The 19571-nt window shown below is 39.9% G+C and overlaps 1 protein-coding gene across 6 annotated transcripts in view; it reads left to right on the forward strand.

The window, feature by feature from the left end:
* The window catches only part of ORC2 (origin recognition complex subunit 2), a 37511-nt gene that overhangs the window by 11561 nt on the left and 6379 nt on the right, over positions 1-19571 (forward strand). For all 6 annotated transcript variants that reach the window (XM_070732067.1, XM_070732071.1, XM_070732066.1 and 3 more), the window contains 9 exons: positions 1794-1877; positions 2301-2329; positions 2912-2969; positions 4145-4329; positions 6703-6801; positions 8431-8540; positions 10263-10395; positions 11817-11913; positions 16676-16822. In XM_070732067.1, coding sequence (XP_070588168.1) covers positions 1794-1877; positions 2301-2329; positions 2912-2969; positions 4145-4329; positions 6703-6801; positions 8431-8540; positions 10263-10395; positions 11817-11913; positions 16676-16822 — 942 coding nt within the window. The remainder of the gene's footprint in view (positions 1-1793; positions 1878-2300; positions 2330-2911; positions 2970-4144; positions 4330-6702; positions 6802-8430; positions 8541-10262; positions 10396-11816; positions 11914-16675; positions 16823-19571) is intronic.

Below are 19571 nucleotides of genomic sequence, written 5' to 3' on the forward strand. Positions count from 1 at the left end.
TACAAGATAAAAGCACCACATAAAAACAAAGCAGCAGCACAAGTTAAACCCAGTTACATACCGGTAGTTTGTGAAAATATCTCCTTTATGTCAGTGATATTATTATTATTTATTAAATTTATATGCCACCCCTCTCCGAAGACTCAGGTTGGCTCACAGCTTATAAAAACAGTGTACATCGAGATATAATAATTAAAATTAAGAATTACATTTAAAAACTAAAAGGCCTATTAACATGCACACGTACCCATTCAAACAAACCCATCATAGATTCATTGGGCACGGGGGTAGAATCTAATGACCTCAGGCTTGGCAGCATAGATGAGTCGTTAGACTCCTACGGAAGGCGAGGAGGATGGGGGCAACACGAATCTCTGGGGGAGTTGATTCCAGAGGGCCGGGGTCCCCACAGAGAAGGCTCTTCCTCTAGGTCCCACAAAGTGACATTGTCTAGTTGACAAGACCTATAGAAGGCCGACTCTGTGGGACCTAACTGGTCACTGGGATTCATGTGGTAGGATATATGTTAATGTGGAACTAATTTAGCCTCTTTGGGAAGAAAAATTCATAAATGGAATGATACCCCTGAAGATGTGTTTGTAAAAGAATTATTTTGCTACTACTCCTAACAGGTTCTTACAAGGTAAAGGATTGTTTAGGGAATGAAAGACTTTGAAATTCAAGATTGGTAATATGTGCTCTAATAAATAAATAGGCAATAGGTAGCAATATTCTTGTTGGTGTGGGTATATTTTGTGTAAGAATTACTGTTGCTAATAACTTTAGATATTGAATACATTTGTACATGGTACAGTGTCGGGTGGGATCTGGATCCTTTTGTTGCAAATTCACTCAGTGTTGCGCCATGCGTGCGTGCTTTGAGCGCACACATACCTGCAGCAATGAAAAAATTGTGCAGAAATGAAATCCAAGATGGCGGCGCCCACAGAGATACCAACAGAACCAGCTCCGTGATATCATTATCGAGTTACTAACGGTTCTAAAGAACCATTTAGAACTGGTAGGAACCTGTCTCTGCAGTGTCTATGCCAGTGATGGCGAACCTTTTTTGTTTCGTGTGCCAAAAGGAGCTGTGTGAGTGTGCTAGCATGCATGCACCTGCCCACACCCCTTCCCTCCCCCCCCACATATGCACCCCCGCACGCTGCCCCCTGCACATGCACACAGGCCATTCTGACGCCTGGTAGGTAGCCAATGGTGGGTTCATACTGGTGAGGTCTGGTGTGAACCCATTGATTTTCAGCTATTTTTTCCCCAGCATCTTTGTGTCAGAGGAAGCCTTCCCACCCCCTCTTGCCTTAATGCTGACTTTTATTCTTCATCAAAAGCACAGCTGAGGGCTGCTTACACATGGAGATGCAGGGGAAAAAATCACCGAAAATCATTGGGTTTATCTTGGTGCGGCTTTCCGGACCATACTAGTATGAACCCACCACTGCTGGTAGGTGAAAAAATGCTCAAACGGGCAAATTGGAAGTGCATTTTTTCAAACTTCTGGTTTGTCCATTGGGGAATCTTTTTGCCTCTGGGGTTTCAGGGAAGCTTCCTTGAAGCGTCTGGAGGACGAAACAACTTTTCCCAAGGCTGAAAATCAGCTGGCTAATGCGCACATGCACCCGAGCTGAAACAGGGTATAATCTCATGTGCCCTCATATGGCTCCACGTGCCACCTGTGCCCTAAGTTCGTCATCACGGGTCTATGCTGTCCTTTTGAGTATTTAAGTACTATTTGCATGCTGTTTTAATTGGAGATTTCTTTTTTATATTTAAAGTTTCTGAGCTAATTCAGAACTCTGCAAAGCAAAACAGTTCAAAGAAGATTGAGGAGAACACAAACACTCCAAAAATCAGCAGTAGTAAGTTCTGTTAATAGTTTATAAATCTTAAATATTTGACTAAAATAGGAAATAGGAATAGAAAGCAGAGAAACTTAAATTTATTGAAACATTAATTACAAGACTGGGCTATCTCTACAATTCAGATAAATTGTTAGTAGCTTAAATTTATATAGGGAAGACATTGGCAATAGACTTTATCAAGGCAAAAACTCAAATAGAAAAAAATTACTATTGATACCTTTCTTGCTTACTTAAATGTACAGTGATGACAGTTGTTACTTGGACAGAAAAAAAATATATACTGTACATGCTGCATATTAAATTAGACTGAATCTCTGGTTTTAGCTGAAATGAACATTAAAATAATCCTGTAATACATTTGAAATTGTGCCACAATATTTATTGGTTACCATAATCTGTGATTCAATTTTTAATTTTCAGAACATTCTTCAAGCAAAGACCAGGAAGACGTGAGTAACATTTTTTGACTGTTAAAAATATAAATTGTAATTGACATAAACTTGGAAAATTGAAGCTACTTATGCTGATAATGTACTATTTTCTAGTCTGCAGATATAAATATATTTTAAAATTCTTTAAGTATGTATTCAGACTTAAGATTTTATCTTTCTGAAAATTATATATAATAGTTGAATTTGGGTTTCCCACTTCCTCCCATTTAACTGTATCTGCCAGATTTGCATTGGAGAGCTCTCATCTCTCCAAAATATTGGTGTAGATCTATTAAGGCAGGAGTCCCCAATTTCCTATATCAGTCCGCGGCCTTTGGGGAACCAGGCTGCACAAGCAATGGGAAAGCGCATGAAGCTCCATTTGCACACATGTGAAACCATCCCCTCTCCCATTCGCTATGCTGCCATTGCCGCTACCACTTTGTAGAGCTGGAAAGGTCTACAATCATTGACTGAGATAGGAGACTTTACACTATTATAAATGTTTGCATTTAGATTGCTATTTTGTTAGGAAATAGAATATTTAGATATGAGATGCTGTTTGAGAATGGGATCTAATATACTTGCTATTCCTAACAGACTAAAAGAAATGATTTATTATCAAAATTACCTTATCGGACTCGGAAAAGAATGACAGGTAAGAAATAGTATTTATTATTATTTTTATATTTATTATTTATTCAGACATAGGTCGGTTCACCCCCACAGCAGTTAGGGCAACCTTCTTGTGGTGCTTGGCCTTCTGTTGGCCGGCATTTCTCCCGGGAGCAGAGCAGCCTCGAACTCAAGCAATCCATGCCAGTCTCAGCCTCCGCAGGTTGGATTACAGGCTCGCGCTACCAAGCCCGGCTAGTAATTCTAGCTAACACAATTTGGTGACATTATGAGATATTTATCCTATAATTTGCTTTCCAGTTCCAGTTTTTTTAGATTTTCAGTGAAGCTTTGCACAGTGCTGGCTTAATGTTTGAATACTAAAGCTAAAATTTGAATAATGGTGGTCTCATAAGAAAATTACTGTTTTCTATTCTATAGTATTATACATCAAGACAATGCTGGCTGAAACATGTTGATTGCCTGTGACAGTCGTAGGTAAAATGTAGTTTACGACTGCATTGAGTCCCATGAAAACTAGGTCAAAAGTATATAGCCCCAAAACTCACATGTGAGGGACAGAAGGTTAAATTCCTGAAAACATCTTATCCAGAGAGGATTCTGCTCTCCTCCCCCCTCCACAAATTGATGAGAAATCAATAGCCTTACTGTACTCTTGTTCTCCTAGCAAGTGCTACAGGTAGCCCATGGGTTACAACCGCTTGTTCAAAGTTACAATAGTGCTGAATGGGGAGAACTTATAACTGGTCCTCAAAATTGTGGCCATTGCAATATCCCCACAATAATGATATGATTTGGGTACTTGGCATTATGACAGTTGCAATGTCCACTGATCATATGATAGACATTTGCATTTCTTATTGGCTTCCCAAATGTAAAAGTGGGGAAACCAACATGTTGCTCCAATTCCCATTGTTTTTTTGCCCACCTGCACAGTGTAGTGTCCACTTGCAACATCAGGCTACCAATAGCTCTTGCCTTTCAGCCTGTTTGCCTGGGACTCCTGTCTCTTCCCATATCATAGTCATGTGAAGTCATCATTTAATGAACCACACTGTCTTAGGGTTATGATGGTAAGCTAAGCAATGTGGGCACATGATGTCACATTTTACAATTACATCACTTGTAAATTCTGGTCCCAGTTCCATCCTAATCCAAGAACTACATGTATTCCAAACTATTTTTTTTCCTTTTTAGCCTTAAATATGTGCTCTGATAGTGAAAGTGATTACTCTGCTTCAAACTCTGAAGAAGAAGGGAATGATGTTTGCTTGGTATCTGCTGCTGAAGCTGTTCTTCCAAAAACCCCAATCAGATCCCAAACCTCTTCTGTTCTACCTAGTAAGGATACATCTGCTAAGAAGCTGAAGAGATGCATTTCTGTAAGCATGCTCAGAATTCAGTTTGTTTCCAGGGTACAATGAGTACAATATAATGTCTTTTATAAGCAGTTTTCTCTGCGCTAAAAAATAAATCAAATGCATTTTTCTTCTGAGTAGTTTTGGAAAACTGTTCTGTAACAATTTAATGTATCTAGCTTTAACTTTCCCAACTAAAGTCTGGAGACAAATGTGCTAAATGCTCTCCACAAAGTTTCATTTAGTGTGTAAGTTCTTGGTTTACCTTCCTAATTATATCCCTAAGTGAAATAAGTTGTATCCTTATAGCAAAATAATTTCTACTATATGCAGGATTACCTTTTCTGTAGTTTATATAAAAATGTTTTAACAAAAACTAAAATTAAATACATGGGAAAAAGGTACAACAGTAGAGATGGAATGGAAAGATGTTTGCTTTTTAATATTTCTCTAACTGAAAATATAATATGCAAATTGTTTGTTTTTAGTTACTGTATATAGTAACAGATAAGCCAAGAATTTTAGGTTTCAAAATACATCCCCAAAATTGGGTTTAGCTTACCTGTAGATGAACTTATCCACAAGTACTAGTACTTTAAAAATACCTGTATATACTTGTGGATAAGCAAACCCTTAAATTTTTAACCAAAGTAACATGAAAAATTCATCACCTGTGGATAAGGTAATTATAAAAATTAAAACACAAAAATTTTGAGGGTCAGCATATCTTCATGTGGCACATTTTTGTGGCATTTTGGTTTAAAAAAATCATAAAGCTTACCTAAGGATGGGCTTATCCATGAGTATATACAGGTGAAACTCGAAGAATTAGAATATCATGCAAGTTCACTTACTTCAGCAATGCAACTTAAAAGGTAAAACTAATATATTAGAGAGACTCATTACATGCAAAGCAAGATAGTTCAAGCTGTGATTTGTCATGATTGTGATAATCATGAGGTACAGCTTATGAAAACCCCAAATCCACAATCTCAGAAAATTAAAATATTACATGTAATTAATAAAACAAGATTGTACATAGAACAGTGTTGGACCTCTGAAAAGTATGCATATATATTTAGTACTTGGTTTGGGCCCCTTCTGCAGCAATTACTGCCTTAATGCAGCGTGGCATGGAAGTAATCTGCCTTTGGCACTGCTGAGGTGTTTTGGAAGACCAGGATGCTTCAATACTGGCCTTCAGCTCTTCTGTATTGTTTGGGCTCATGTCTCTAATCTTTCTCTTGACAATGCCCCATACATACTCTATGATGTTCAAGTCAGGCGAGTCTGCAGGCCAATCAAGCGCAGTAATCCCACCGTCGTTGAACCAGGTTTTGGTGCTTTGGGGAGTTTAGGCAGATGGAAAATGAAGTCAGCATCTCCATAAAGCTCAACTGCAGGAGGAAGCATGAAGTGCTCCAAAATCTCCCGGTTGACGGCTGCATTGACCCTGGATTTAATGAAGCACAGTGGACCAACACCAGCAGATGACATGGCTCCCCAAATCAACACAGACTGTGGAATCTTCACACTGGACTTCAAGCATCTTGTGGTGTGTGTCTCTATTCGCCCCGAGTCTACGGAGAGGGGCGGCATACAAATCTAATAAATATTCTTCCTCCATACTCTGGGTCCTTGGTTTCCAAATGAGATGCAAAAGTTGCTTTCATCAGCAAAGAGAACTTTGGACCACTGAGGAACAGACCCAGTCTGTTTTTCTTTAGCCCAGGTATGATGTTTCTGACATAGTTGTTCAGGAGCAGCTTGACAAGGAATATGACATTTGAAGTCCATGTCAGGATCTGCCTGTGTGGTGTCTCGTGATGCACTGACTCCAGTCTCAGTCCATTAATAATAATTTATAATAATTTATTGGATTTGTATGCCGCCCCTTTCCTTGTGAAAGTCCACAACACTTTTGAATGGCCTTTTCCTGACAGTCTTCTCCAGGCTGCGGTCATCCCTGCTGCTTGTGCACCTTTTTTCCCCACACCTTTCCCTTCCACATAATGTGCTGTATTATGTATAATGTGCTTTGATACAGCACTTTGGGAACATCTCATTGGCAATTATCTTTTGACGCTTTCCCTCCTTAGCAGTCTTTCCCATGATTGTAATTCCTACTGAACCAGACCTAGAGACCATTTAAAGGCTCAGGAATCCTTTGCAGGTGTTAGGGCTTAATTAGCTGATTAGAATGAACTTTTGCACGGTATTCTAAGTTTTGAGTTTCACCTGTATATATTAATCATTAGAGGAAATTTAGATTCATTTCAATATCCTGTTTTCTGTAGTGAAGTTTTGCACTTTATTAATCTGTTCTCAGCTGCCAATTTATTCCTAAATTAATGTTGCCAGAAGATAATATTTAATTATTCTTCTGTTTGTTATCAGAGAAATTTGGTAGAAGAGTATTTTGAAGCACATAGCAGTTCTAAAGTTTTAACCTCTGATCGAACGCTACAGAAGTTGGAGAAAAAAAAATTGGATCAGGTACAGTATGTACTGAGAAAAAGATTTATCAGGATTCACACAATATCCCAAACCACCAGTCATAGTTTACATACTGCATAATGTTGTATCCTCTGTATAGTTAAGCTGTCACTTTGTTTGATTTTGAAAAGCTAAACAATGGACTTGGTTAGTACTTGGATGGAAAAATTGTGAGGAAATCACAGGACTATAAATTAGATTTGAAATGTAGAAAAACATTCTGAAAGAACTGGGTGATTTTATAAGTTCTATAGGAACAGAGATTTTTTAAAAATTAATTACCTACTGCAAATTCTGGTTCATGAAATTTCGGAAAATATATGTGTTGTAATCAAGCAACTTTTTTCTTTTCTTGTTTTCTTTTCCTCTGAGTTGATTTTGACTTGACAACTGTCTGAATGAGTCAATGAAGTTTTCTTGGCAACATTTTTAGAAGTGATTTACTAATACCTTGTTTTTATTCAGTGGGAGTGACTAGCCATGAAGACAGCTAGGTGACCTTGCGTCAGTTAGTCTATCTTAGCCTAATTTACTTCACAGGTTGTTAGTGTAAGGAAAATAGAACAAGGAAGGAATATTGGCTATGTTTGCTACCTTGAGTTACATGTAAAAATAATAAAGATAGTATACAAATAAATAAATGTTTCACAGGAAAGGCTAGAATTCATGGTCTCCCAGTTTTAACCTGAACCATGCTGTTCTGGAGAAATTCAACAGGCTTCAGAAGAAAACACTCTAGGTTAAAAAGTATCCCAGACATTCTGTTCCCAAATCTGAGTTTAGCCCAATGCTGTACATAAGCTTCAACTACTGGGATTCCTTATTTAGCATAGGGATTGCTGAGGTTTCAGAAAATTGTGTGTATATATAATGGCAATAGTGTCTAGTATTTTTTCCTAAGCTTCAATCAAAGAGGTGCAGTCAACATATCCACTTTGAATCACATTTGTGTTCTCCATTAGCATCTGTTTAACTCATGGACCCATATTTTGCTGGAATCAAAGGAGTAATGTATAGGTCCAGCATGCAGCTTCTCTAAGCAAGCATGACTGCATCTCATGTGAAATATCTTTGTTTTTAAAAGGCTGTATATTCCTTTGTTTGTTTATTACACATTCTCCTGCAATTCTCTTTAAAAACCCCCAGTAACAAATAAAAATTAAAAATGCAAATACAAGCAGTGAAAAATAGACACCATATTCCAGACAGCATTTGCTATCGGTTCCCAAATGCTCCATTTTCAGAAACATTCTGAAGGCAACTTGAGAAGAGTCCATTCCAGAGGGATGGTTTAATAACAAAAATACTCCTTACCTCCCCAAAATATGGGACAATCATGCTTCTCAGCATGATCAAAATGGTTGAGCCAATTCTGATGGAGGAATGTAGTCCTAAAGGTAACTCAGCACCAAGTCATAATGTGCTTCACAGGTTAAAGCAGTTTCAATTACATTCTATTAGTCTTTAACACTTTTTGAACTGGGAGATGGAGAAGGAATTGGAAAAGTCTGATGATGGAGATTATTCTGTTCAAAGCCTTTTCATCAGTTAAGAACTTTCTCATTATATAATTAATTAGAAATTTACTGACGAGTCCTTTATTTTCTGCAATGAATCTAAATGGTCTAGGAATCCCTGCAAAATCTCTTGCACAACATACCTATTGCTTTTGCTGGTGAACGAGAACAGTTAATGAAACAATATGAATCCCTCTTCTACAAATGGATGTTGCAACTACAGTAAGTATCCCTTATATTTTAGTAGGAGTTTGCAGTCCAGTTAATAAATTGAAATAAAGTCCCATAGCTGTACTTTGAAATCATTTTGTTATACATGGTTAATATTTCCTAGAATTGAGGTCTGCATAAACAGTTTGAAAAAGTATAAATAGTTCTTTCAGCTGGGACTTAAGATAATTGCATTTATTTTTCTATTTCTGCACACCACAATTAACTGGACTCTCAGTGGCTTACAACAAACATCTATTATAAAAATTAAAATTAAGAAAGTCACAAAAGCAGATAAAAGCAAAATCCTCCAAAATCACTTATTCCAATAATTTAGTAGCATTATCCTAGCCTTCAGAAAACTTCCAGAGCAATTCTATTTTTAATAGCTTCTATGGAACCCTTAGTGGTCAATGACGAGGTTGGTTGTCTGTCTGCAGAGGTTTCATCACCCTGTTAGGTAACATCAGTATGAACGTTTATGGGGTTTGTTCTCTATAGACATTAGTGCAAAAAGAATAGTCATTCCTTGGTGGAGATTTATCAACATGCAAATTTCTCTCAATTACATACTTTCGGAAGAGTTTGATGTCTGCATTTTAACCGGGAGCTACATGTATTCTCTTCTTTTAAAACCACATAGGGCATCAAATGCCTCAGAAAGCATGCAGATAGAAGAAATTTGCATGTCGGCAAACTTCTACCAAGAAACGACTATTGTTTCTGTATGAATGTCCATAAAGAGGGAGCAAAACCCACACTCACCACACTGATTATGTTACCTAGTTAGGTGATGAAACTCCTGATACCAAACAACCAAACTCAGCATCAAGGACTCCACAATACAATTCTGAACTATATATACTCTATTAATAGCTTATAGAAAATAACTACAAGTAGTCATTCAACTTAACTCTATTCATTTAGTAATATTCATTTGACTGTTCAAAATTACAACAGCATAGAAAATAGTGATTTATGACCAGTTTTCATACTTATGACATTTGCAGCATCCCCATAGTCACATGACAAAAATTCAGACGCTTGCCAACTCGCATATATTTATGACCATTTGTGATCTTCTGACAAGCAAAGTCAATGGGGAAGCCATATTCACTTAACAAGTATGTTATTAATTGCCATATTCACTTAACAACTGTGGCAAGAAAGGTCGTAAAAATGGGGCAAAACTCACTTAAACAATTGTCTTGCTTAGCAGTGGAAATTTTGGGCTCCATTGTGTTTGTAAGTAGACCTATAATGGTGAGAATTTTAATATTCACTGAGAGACTTTTCTATGTCAAAAAAGGAAACAATGAAATAGATTCAATGCTAAGCAAACTCACCTCAACTGACTTGATTAAAGTAGAAAATACAGTATTAGACATTCAAAATACGGATTTGTTTTCTCCTGTTTAAGACATGTTTTTGCTATTAAAAAAACCACATAATTAAAATAGAAAATCAGGATAGACAATTAGCAGAAAACTTGCATATCTTTCTTCAAAGATAGAGAATTGACACTTTGTCTGATTAGAAAAAAATGGTATACTACTGATAGCCAAACTGAAATCTTGAATTTTTTTAAAAAAAAATAGTTATGAATAGTACTCAGAAGTAAACACAATAAATTTTAGAACAATACATTCTTGTGATCAGCCTGAATAATTTCAGTACATCATTGTGCCCTTGTTTTGTTGTATTTAAGGACTTTTTTTTCTTTATTTCTTACAGCCTTGGGTTCAATATTGTGCTATACGGATTAGGTTCAAAAAGAGATCTATTAGAAAATTTCCGTATTTCTCTTCTCCGGGATTCGGTACATCTTGTTGTAAATGGATTCTTTCCCAACATCACCATAAAATCAGTAAGCAAAAACAGATATATGGCCGGCTTTGATCAGTTAACAAAAGCTTTATTACAAAATGCGGTAGTATAGAGAAAGGTGTTACAGTCCTTGTTAAGGACTGCTTCATTTAGTTTGTTTCACATTTATGACTTTCTCAGGTCTGTAAAGAAAAGGAAAGTTGAAATAAAATCATAAGCATTGTTTCCATTTAATCCAGCAATTATCTAACTTAGTGACTGGGTTGCTGTAACTAATAGTGGTCACTGAATGAAGACTAACTACGTTTCTCAAATTGCTTATCTTTTCTGAACTTAATCCTAGAATATGATGACTGTGGTCTGCCAGCCCAGCGAAAATACATTTTGCTGTTTATAATGTAGCGTGTTTTGTGATCCAGCCAGCTGTGGTTTGTTCAGCAAAACATAATTAAATCATGGCTTAGAATATTGTGAGAATATAGCTAACCAAACTGTGATGTGGACTTATTTTGAGTGCAACTTCTTTATGTTGCAAGAAAAAGTGAGATATTATGAGCAAATTGGATTAATTTAAAACATAGGAACTACTTGGCTACAAAGGTTCTCAATCATTCAGATCATGGTTGTCCCACAGCTGCTTTTCCGCAAAGCAACTGGACTATGTTGGTTTTTTCCTTAAAAATATTCCTTCAGAACTGAAGGATTTTCTTGGATGAGAAGCAAAATATTTTCAAAGAAAAATCTAAGAAAGTCCAATTGTCTTTTGGAAAAGTAACTTCAGGACATGAACTACTTGTCCTTATTGTGCATGGAGCCAGCCCTGACTCTCAATGATTAACAACTTCCTGCACTTTTCTTGACAACATTTTGAGTGTTGATTTGCTAGGATAGTGATGGCTAACTTTTTGTCACTGTGCACACACCCATAATGCAAAATGTGCGCATCCGACCCCCACATGCCCCATGTATGCACATGCAACTCCCTGCATGTGACCCGTCCCTCACGAATGTGCATCTCCCATATGTGCCCTGCCTCCGCGCATCCCTGAATGACACCCACATGTGAGCCTCGCCCCCCCCCCCCAGCATACACATGCATCTCCTATAGCGCGCACATGTGCAGTGGAGCTGAGCTGGGGCGATAGCTTGTGTGCCCACAGAGCGAGCTTTGCATGGCACCTGTGGAACGCATGTCATAGATTTGCCATCATGGTTCTAGGACTTTCTTCCCAGAACCCCAAATTGGCTGTCATAAAAGCTACAGCTTATGAAATCATCTTTTGCTTTTTATACCTTTTTATATGAAAAGTATTTTTACATTTTGTGGTACAGGAATGTTATAATTTATTCAAGTCGATATAATGGTCAAAAGTTTGTTTTCAGTTCAGATTTAATTCTTCTAAAAATCTTTAAAAACAAAGTGTTAAAAGAAGATGATGTCCTACCATTTTTCTGTGCCAGATTTTGAATTCTATAACAGAAGAGGTATTGAATCACATGGGTACCTTTCGTAGCCCCCAGGACCAGGTGGATTTCATCCGAAAAAGTTTTAAAGAAGGTAAACTATATGGACAGTCATTCTAGAAGGTTATGTATACAATTTGGATATACTGTGACTAAACGACTGAGGTGACATCCCATATTTTTTGGAGTACAGAGATCCCTCGATTTTCGCGGCTTCAAACTTCGCGAAAAGCTATACCACGGTTTTTCAAAAAATATTAATTAAAAAATACTCCACGGTTTTTTTTTCTATACCACGGTTTTTCCCACCCGATGACGTCATACGTCATCACCAAGAATCACGTCTCTGTCTCTTTCTCTTTCTTTCCTGTCATTCTCTCTCTTTCTCTATCTCTCCCCCTCTTGCTCTCTCTCTTTTTCTCACTTTCCCTCTCTTGTTTTCTTTCTCTCACTCTTTCTCTCTCTTGCTATCTCTTGCTCTCCCCCCTCTTTCTCTCTCACGCGCCGGCCCGTGCACCCACCAGCCTCCGGAGAATGCCTGTCCCGCCTCTCTTGCAGCAGAGGAGAAAGAGAGGTGGAGTGGGCGGTGAGCGGGCGAGTGGGCGGCGGGCGGACGAACGGCCGGCGAGCGAACGGCCGGCCGGCGAGTGGCGAGCGAACGGCAGGCGAGCGGCGGGCAGGCGAACGGGCGAGAGGCGAGCGAACGGCAGGCGAGCGGCGGGCGGGCGAACGGGCGAGTGGCGGGCGAACGGTGGGCGAGCGAGCGGCGGACAGGCGGGCGAGCGGCGGAGCGAACGGCGGGCGAACGGCGGGCAGGAGAACCCGTGTCCGAAGAAAGCTGGTGAGAGGGGTAGTTTTTGGCTGTCCATAGTCAAAAATGGTGTTTTTACTTCCGCACCGCTACTTCGCGGAAAATCGACTTTCGCGGGAGGTCTTGGAACGTAACCCCCGCAAAAATCGAGGGATCACTGTATAAGACACACCCCTTTCCCCCTGAGAGGGTGGAAATGTTGGTGTGTCTTATAAAAGCCCTACCCCCCATGAAAATGGGGTATGCAGAGGATTTGGAAGGTCTGTAGAGTGCTCCTGGAATCTAGGGGAGGGCAAAAACACCCCGCTTTTGCAAACTATGGCCCCAAAAATGACCTATTTTTCACAAAACCAGGGTGCGCAGAGGGTTTGGGAGGTCTGCAGAGCATAGTTCCCTCTAAGCTGCGCAGCGCGCTATAGCGCAGAGGTTTTTAATCCCCAGCCCGGGAATTTCAAATTCCAGCGCACAGGACCGATCGCTGCGCCGGAATTTGAAATTAAAGGAACTGCCGCTGCTCTGTAAACAACAGTTTGCAGCAACAGTTCCTTCAAGTAAAGGCGGGAAAGAAAGGGGCCAATTATAGGCCTGCTTTCTTCCCCGCCCCTTAAATCCCAGACGTTCTCCACGTACACCCCCCCCCCGCAGCCAAATGGTTGTTTAGCTGCTAGCCCGGTAAGGTAAGAAAACCGTTGGGGGTCCCTGGGTCTGGCGGCGTGGTCTGCTGCCAAGCCTTCTAAGCATCCATGGGGTGGGGGTGGGAACGAGGGTGGGGGGTGATGACTGGGGGCCTTGGGCCAGGCCGCCGGCCTACCGCGGCTTCCCCGGCTTGCCACGGCCCGCCCGCCGCCGCTCAGACCCGCCCGCCAGCCTACCGCGGCTTCCCGCGCCTCCCCGGCTTCCCGCGGCCCACCTGCCACTGCCCAGACCGGCCGCCAGCCTACCGCGGCTTCCCCGGCTTGCCACGGGCTGCCCGCCGCCGCCCAGACCCAGCCGCCAGCCTACCGCGGCTTCCCCGGCTTCCCGCGGCTTGCCTGGCTTGCCGCAGCCCGCCGGCCGCTGCCGAGACCCGGCTGCCAGCTTACCGCGGCTTCCCTGGCTTGCTGCGGCCCGCCCGCAGCCGACCAGACCCGGCCAGCAGCCTACCGCGGCTTCCCGCGGCTTTCCTGGCCTGCCGCGGCCGGCCGCTGCCGAGACCCGGCTGCCAGCTTACCGCGGCTTCCCTGGCTTGCCGCAGCCCGCCCGCGGCCGCCCAGACCCAGCCGGCAGCCTACTGCGGCTTCCCGCGCCGCCGCGGCTTTCCTGGCTTGCCGCGGCCCGCCCGCCGCCCAGAACCAGCAGCCAGCCTACCGCGGTTCCCCCACTGCCCAAGCCCAGCCGCCGCCCTGTCGCAATTCCCCCAACCTTCCCATGGGTACTGCCCGGTGCCTCAGCAGTCTACTTCGTTATGCGAATTGCTCGGGGTGATGGCGGGGCTCTTGCCTCCGAGCCTTTTCACCCCAAATCCGACGGCCGCCTTCTCCAGGTCCCAGGGAAAAAGGAAAGTTTCCCAGGAAGCCCCCGTGCTTCTGGCCCCAAAAAACATATTTGTGCGAGTGAGTGGTGTTGCAGGGCAGGAAAAATAAGAAGAGAGTAAGACAGAGAGAAAAAAGAGAGGAAGGAAGAGAGAAAGAAGGAAAGGGAGGGATGGAGAAATAGGAAAGGAGGATGAGAAAGAGGGAGTGAGAGGGATGTAGGGGGGAGGGAGAGAGAAAGAAGAGAAGGGGGAAAGAGGGAGGGAGGAAGAGAGGAAAAGAGACAGAAACAGATAGAAAAGAATGGGAGCAAGAAAGAGAGAAAGAAAATCAAAATCTAGTTTGAAACTAGCTCAACTATTTAAGTGGATTTTAAAGCATAGATTTATTAATAGTTTTGTTTTTGTTTTTGCTGGTTGTTTTAGTTTTAATAGTAATAGATTTTGGTTTTGTTTTATTATTAATTTCAATAAAATAGAAAGTATATATATATATATATATATATATATATATATATATATATATATATATATATATTTATTCAGCTAAAAACATTATATATATATATATATATATATATATATATATATATATATATATATATATATTTGTTTTCGTAGATTTTCACGGGTACAGGTATGACGGTCTTGGTATATTCGGGTTTCTTCCCGTGTAGCATTTGGAAATTTCTGGCGACGTTTCGATGAGGTCTCACTCATCATCTTCAGGCTGGTGTTTCTGTCCTTTTTCTCAGGCGAAGACTGCGAGACCTGAGCTGCATTCCTTCTATAAATACTGGTGGCTGGGTGTGGTTTGATGGCTCAGTAATTGCCTGCTGTGTAGAAACTTCCTGGTGAGTCAGAGGGGTAACAATAGGGGTCGTTGATGTAGCTGAGGTATGCTGGTTAGTTAATGGTTGTAGATTAGGCGTGAAATACCATGTAAAATCTGCCCAGCCACATACATTGGACAAACAAACAGGAGAGTTAATGCACGTGTTGCAGAACATAAGAATGCATTAAAGAAAAAAGAAAAAACCTCCTCCCTTTTCCAACACTTCAAAACCACAGGACATGAAATTGATTTTGACAGTACCAAATTAATTTCCAAAACAGAACACTACAGCAAAAGAATAATCATGGAAGCGATCGAGATAGAAAAACATCCCCAAAATATGAACAAGCGGGATGATACCTCTCGCTTACCAGACATCTGGAAACCAGCCCTCAAACATATCCCAGCCACAGAAACCAGACTCAGGACACACATTGTAAAGCAATCAAGCAGCCTACAAGTTCTAACTACACAGGACATCACGCCTAATCTACAACCATTAACTAACCAGCATACCTCAGCTACATCAACGACCCCTATTGTTACCCCTCTGACTCACCAGGAAGTTTCTACACAGCAGGCAATTACTGAGCCATCAAACCACACCCAGCCACCAGTATTTATAGAAGGAATGCAGCTCAGGTCTCGCAGTCTTCGCCTGAGAAAAAGGACAGAAACACCAGCCTGAAGATGATGAGTGAGACCTCATCGAAACGTCGCCAGAAATTTCCAAATCCTACACGGGAAGAAACCCGAATATACCAAGACCGTCATATATATATATATATATATATATATATATATATATATATATATATTACTTTTACAACAGCACGAAGCTTGGAAACTTCAGCCTGATGATGGTGAATGTGATTTCACCGAAACGTCGCATAAACATGCAAAATATTACACAGGGCAAAATCCAAACTCAGAACTATATATATGCCGCCCAGTCCTGAAGTGACTGCTGCTCAGACACTATAGTTTTCCGCCCACACCGAAAAAAAATTAGAGGGAACACTGCTGCAGAGTGCTCTTACAGGCTGGAGGAGGGCAAAAACTATTTTTTCCTTGCTTAGAGTACTTCTTCAAAATTTTGGTGCGTCTTATACATTGCAGCATCTTATAGTCCAAAAATTACGGTAAATTGCATTTAATAGAGAAAATTTATAATTTGTGAGACTTGATCCAATAAGTTTGAAATAATTCTGAGCTTCCTTCTTTGAAGGACAGATTGTTTGAATCCCCAAACCTCCTCACCCAGATGACAGGAACCATGCAACAAAGATCTTTTACAGCATTTCTAGTATCCTTGTATTTCTGTCTCAGTTCACCCCAGCTTTTCATCCCAGTCAGTGGTCTTCCCCGTTTCAGCTTGCCATCGTGAAGCTCAATTCTATAATGATTGTTAAAGTACATTAAATGCATATATTGTTTAACTAATGAAGGTTTAATATAGGTTATTCATTTAAAGAAGATTTAATATAGATTATGTATTGTAAACTGCTGCTTTAAAAGTAAATTTTATTGTAATTTAAAAACTTTTGTAAATTGTTCTGGAAAACGTTTATTTCAAACATGAGCAATTTTTTTTCATATAAGCATAAAATATTGCAGATACAAATCCTGTAACCATTATTTATATATTCTATTTTTGATCTTTGACTATCGGTATTTCTTTTTTTCTTGTTGTTTGACAGATGTTTCCTCAGAGCTATATCTTCTCATCCACAACTTGGATAGTAAGATGTTAAGAGGAGATAAAAATCAGCAAATCCTAGGACAATTGTCTTCGCTTTCCAATGTCTACCTCATAGCATCTATTGATCATATTAATGCACCTCTCAGTAGGTTACTGGGTTTTTCAAACTGTGTTATGTTGTAGGTAAATTCATAACAAATGTCAGACATTAGTACCCCTTGTGGTACAAGCGTAATTTATTTTAGGTCTGTTTTTTTATTTTGCATATTACTAATGGTGGAATTATTATTATTTTATATTTAAATTTCTTAAGAGACTGATTTATTTTGTACTGGTAAAACAGAATCTCAGAACAGTTCAATGGCAGTTTCAGATCACAGTTTATTTTAGCAGTGTGTTTTTATAAAGTATTTTTATAAATAAGTGTTAAAGACATTGCTTCCCTACAATATGACAGTACTAAATTTATGAGTCTGCTGTACTTTTGCGGAAACATCTGGACTTACTTAAGTAGTTAATCTATCCTTAGTTGATGTTTGGAAGTATCCATTGAATGGGCTAATTCAGCCTGCCATCTCAACATGGCAACAGGGAGTGGACGGCCTACTTAACCTCATTAAGTGTCAGCCAACCTGTTCATTGTAGACCTTCAATTCTAGGGTAATCTCCTTGTTTCTCTTTTAACCTGTTCTGTTTTACTTTGTTTTTTCTTTCTGTGCACAGCAGCCACACAACATATTCATCTCAAACAAAAGAAAAAATTCTAAAAATTTAAAAACCCTTTCTTAGGAATCTACTCCATCTTTGACATAAAAGAAAGACGTTTTCTCTCCATTTAAAATACTATAGCATAAAAATTGTAATGCAACATTAACCATCTCTAAACAATCAAAATATTACAGATATTGTAGATTTGAAAGAGATACCATGCACAACTGTGCATAGGGTGTACCTATCCAAATCCATAGGTGTATGCAATACTGATTTGCAGCTCAGGATTTCCTTTCAGAAATGATGCTATGACATCCACCTGCTAAAGCTTAGGGCAGTGTAAATGGCTTTATAAAGCATTTTTCCACCAAATGAAGCATGCTTATTTAACATTTTTAGACATTAATTCTGACATCAAAATCCAAATCCATTCATAAGCAGGTGAGAAACCTTATGCACGACATACACAAAGAGCATAGAAGCACATGATGCTAACAGTGTTTCGCTATTTTCAGTCCTGCTTCCAAGATACAATGTTAGATTACTGTCACGGAGAGCCAAGGCAGTGAATACAGAGAACTGTCCCATCACCAAACTTGCAATACACTTTATCCTATATTTATTTCTCTGAACCTGTTGGATGTTATAAAAAATCATGATGGAAAAGGCAATAGTAATTCCAGTGGCTTTCTATTTACTTTGAAGACATTGGTTTTCAGGTTCTTCCGCTACTGAATAGATTCCCATTTATTTCAATCATTCCAGACACTGTACATTCACACAGAGAAATTTTCATCGTAACATTGAAGGCAGGCTGTGGTTCCCATCAGTTGCTACCAGTTGTCAAAGCCAGAATGTTGTCATTTTGATCTTTGTAGATTTTGGAGAAGCGCTATTATTGATTGATTGATTGGATTTGTATGCCGCCCCTCTCCAAGGACTCTATTTAGCCTTTTTATTGTTCATCTTTTCTCTTCTTAGAGAGAAAAGCATCAGACTTACCCTGAAAGTATAGACTTTCAAAACTCTGATAGTAGATTTATTGTAGAAAATCTAATGGAGCCATTACAAGAGAATTTTAGCAACAAATGTATATCAAATGGAAGCTTTATTTATAGTAAATACAGTGGTACCTCTACTTATGAACTTAATTCATTCTGTGACCAGGTTCTTAAGTAGAAAAATTTGTAAGAAGAAACAACAATTTTTCACATAGGAATCAATGTAAAAGCAAATAATGTGGAGAAACCACAGGGGGGGGTGGAGGCCCTGTTTCCTCCCAGGAGATTCCTAGAGAGGCTCCACAGAGGCTTCTCCCTATCTTTCCTGCCCTGTTTCCTCCCAGGAGATTCCTAGAGAGGCCCCACGGAGGCTTCTCCCTGCCTTTTCTGGTTACAGTTTCGAAGGCTCGGGTTTGTAAATGAAAAATGGTTCTTGAGAAAAGGCAAAAAAAGAACACCCAGTTCTTATCTAGAAAAGTTCGTAGGTAGAGGCGTTCTTAGGTAGAGGTACCACTGTCCTAAAATACTAGCTCTCCTTTCGAATTTGCATCATGTAATGGATCCAAAGCTACTCCCATATTTATTCAGTTAGCATCTACATTAGTTGTTTTCCAACCATGCTCCTTTAAGTAAGATTCATAGGACAGGGGTTTCGTCCTCCATTTTTCCATCAGTTAAACATTATTCTGCATGTCTCTCGATTCTCAGTCATCCAGGTCACAGTTGTCTCAAAAGTGCTTTTTCAAAAGTCAACTGGACTATGTTTTGTTCCTTGAGGAAGACGTTTCGCTTCTCATTCAAGAAGCTTCAGAAATGAGTCAGAACTGGTGAAACTTCTTGGATGAGAAGCAAAACCTCTTCCTCAAGGAACAAAACTTAGTCCAGTTGCCTTTTGAAAAAGCACCTTTGAGATTCTTCTGTATGGTTACTTAGACATTTCTCTTCCAGTTGCTTTTTCAATGTCCTAGAATGTGGCCTATAAGACTTGGTCTAGTCAAAGTTCTTGTCCTGAGAGATAGGATAAGTTAACGCACTCTTTTGATGCTTCTGCCAGACATTTAGAAGGACTCTTCCTGAAGAAAATCCAGGATCATTTTTAAAATAAAAATAAGGACTGGCAATGACTATTCAGCTGATGCTATAATTGATGTTTTTCAGATATTGACTTGAGACTAGCACGGG

Source organism: Erythrolamprus reginae, chromosome 1 (assembly GCF_031021105.1).
Source record: "Erythrolamprus reginae isolate rEryReg1 chromosome 1, rEryReg1.hap1, whole genome shotgun sequence".
NCBI classification, from domain to species: domain Eukaryota; kingdom Metazoa; phylum Chordata; class Lepidosauria; order Squamata; family Dipsadidae; genus Erythrolamprus; species Erythrolamprus reginae.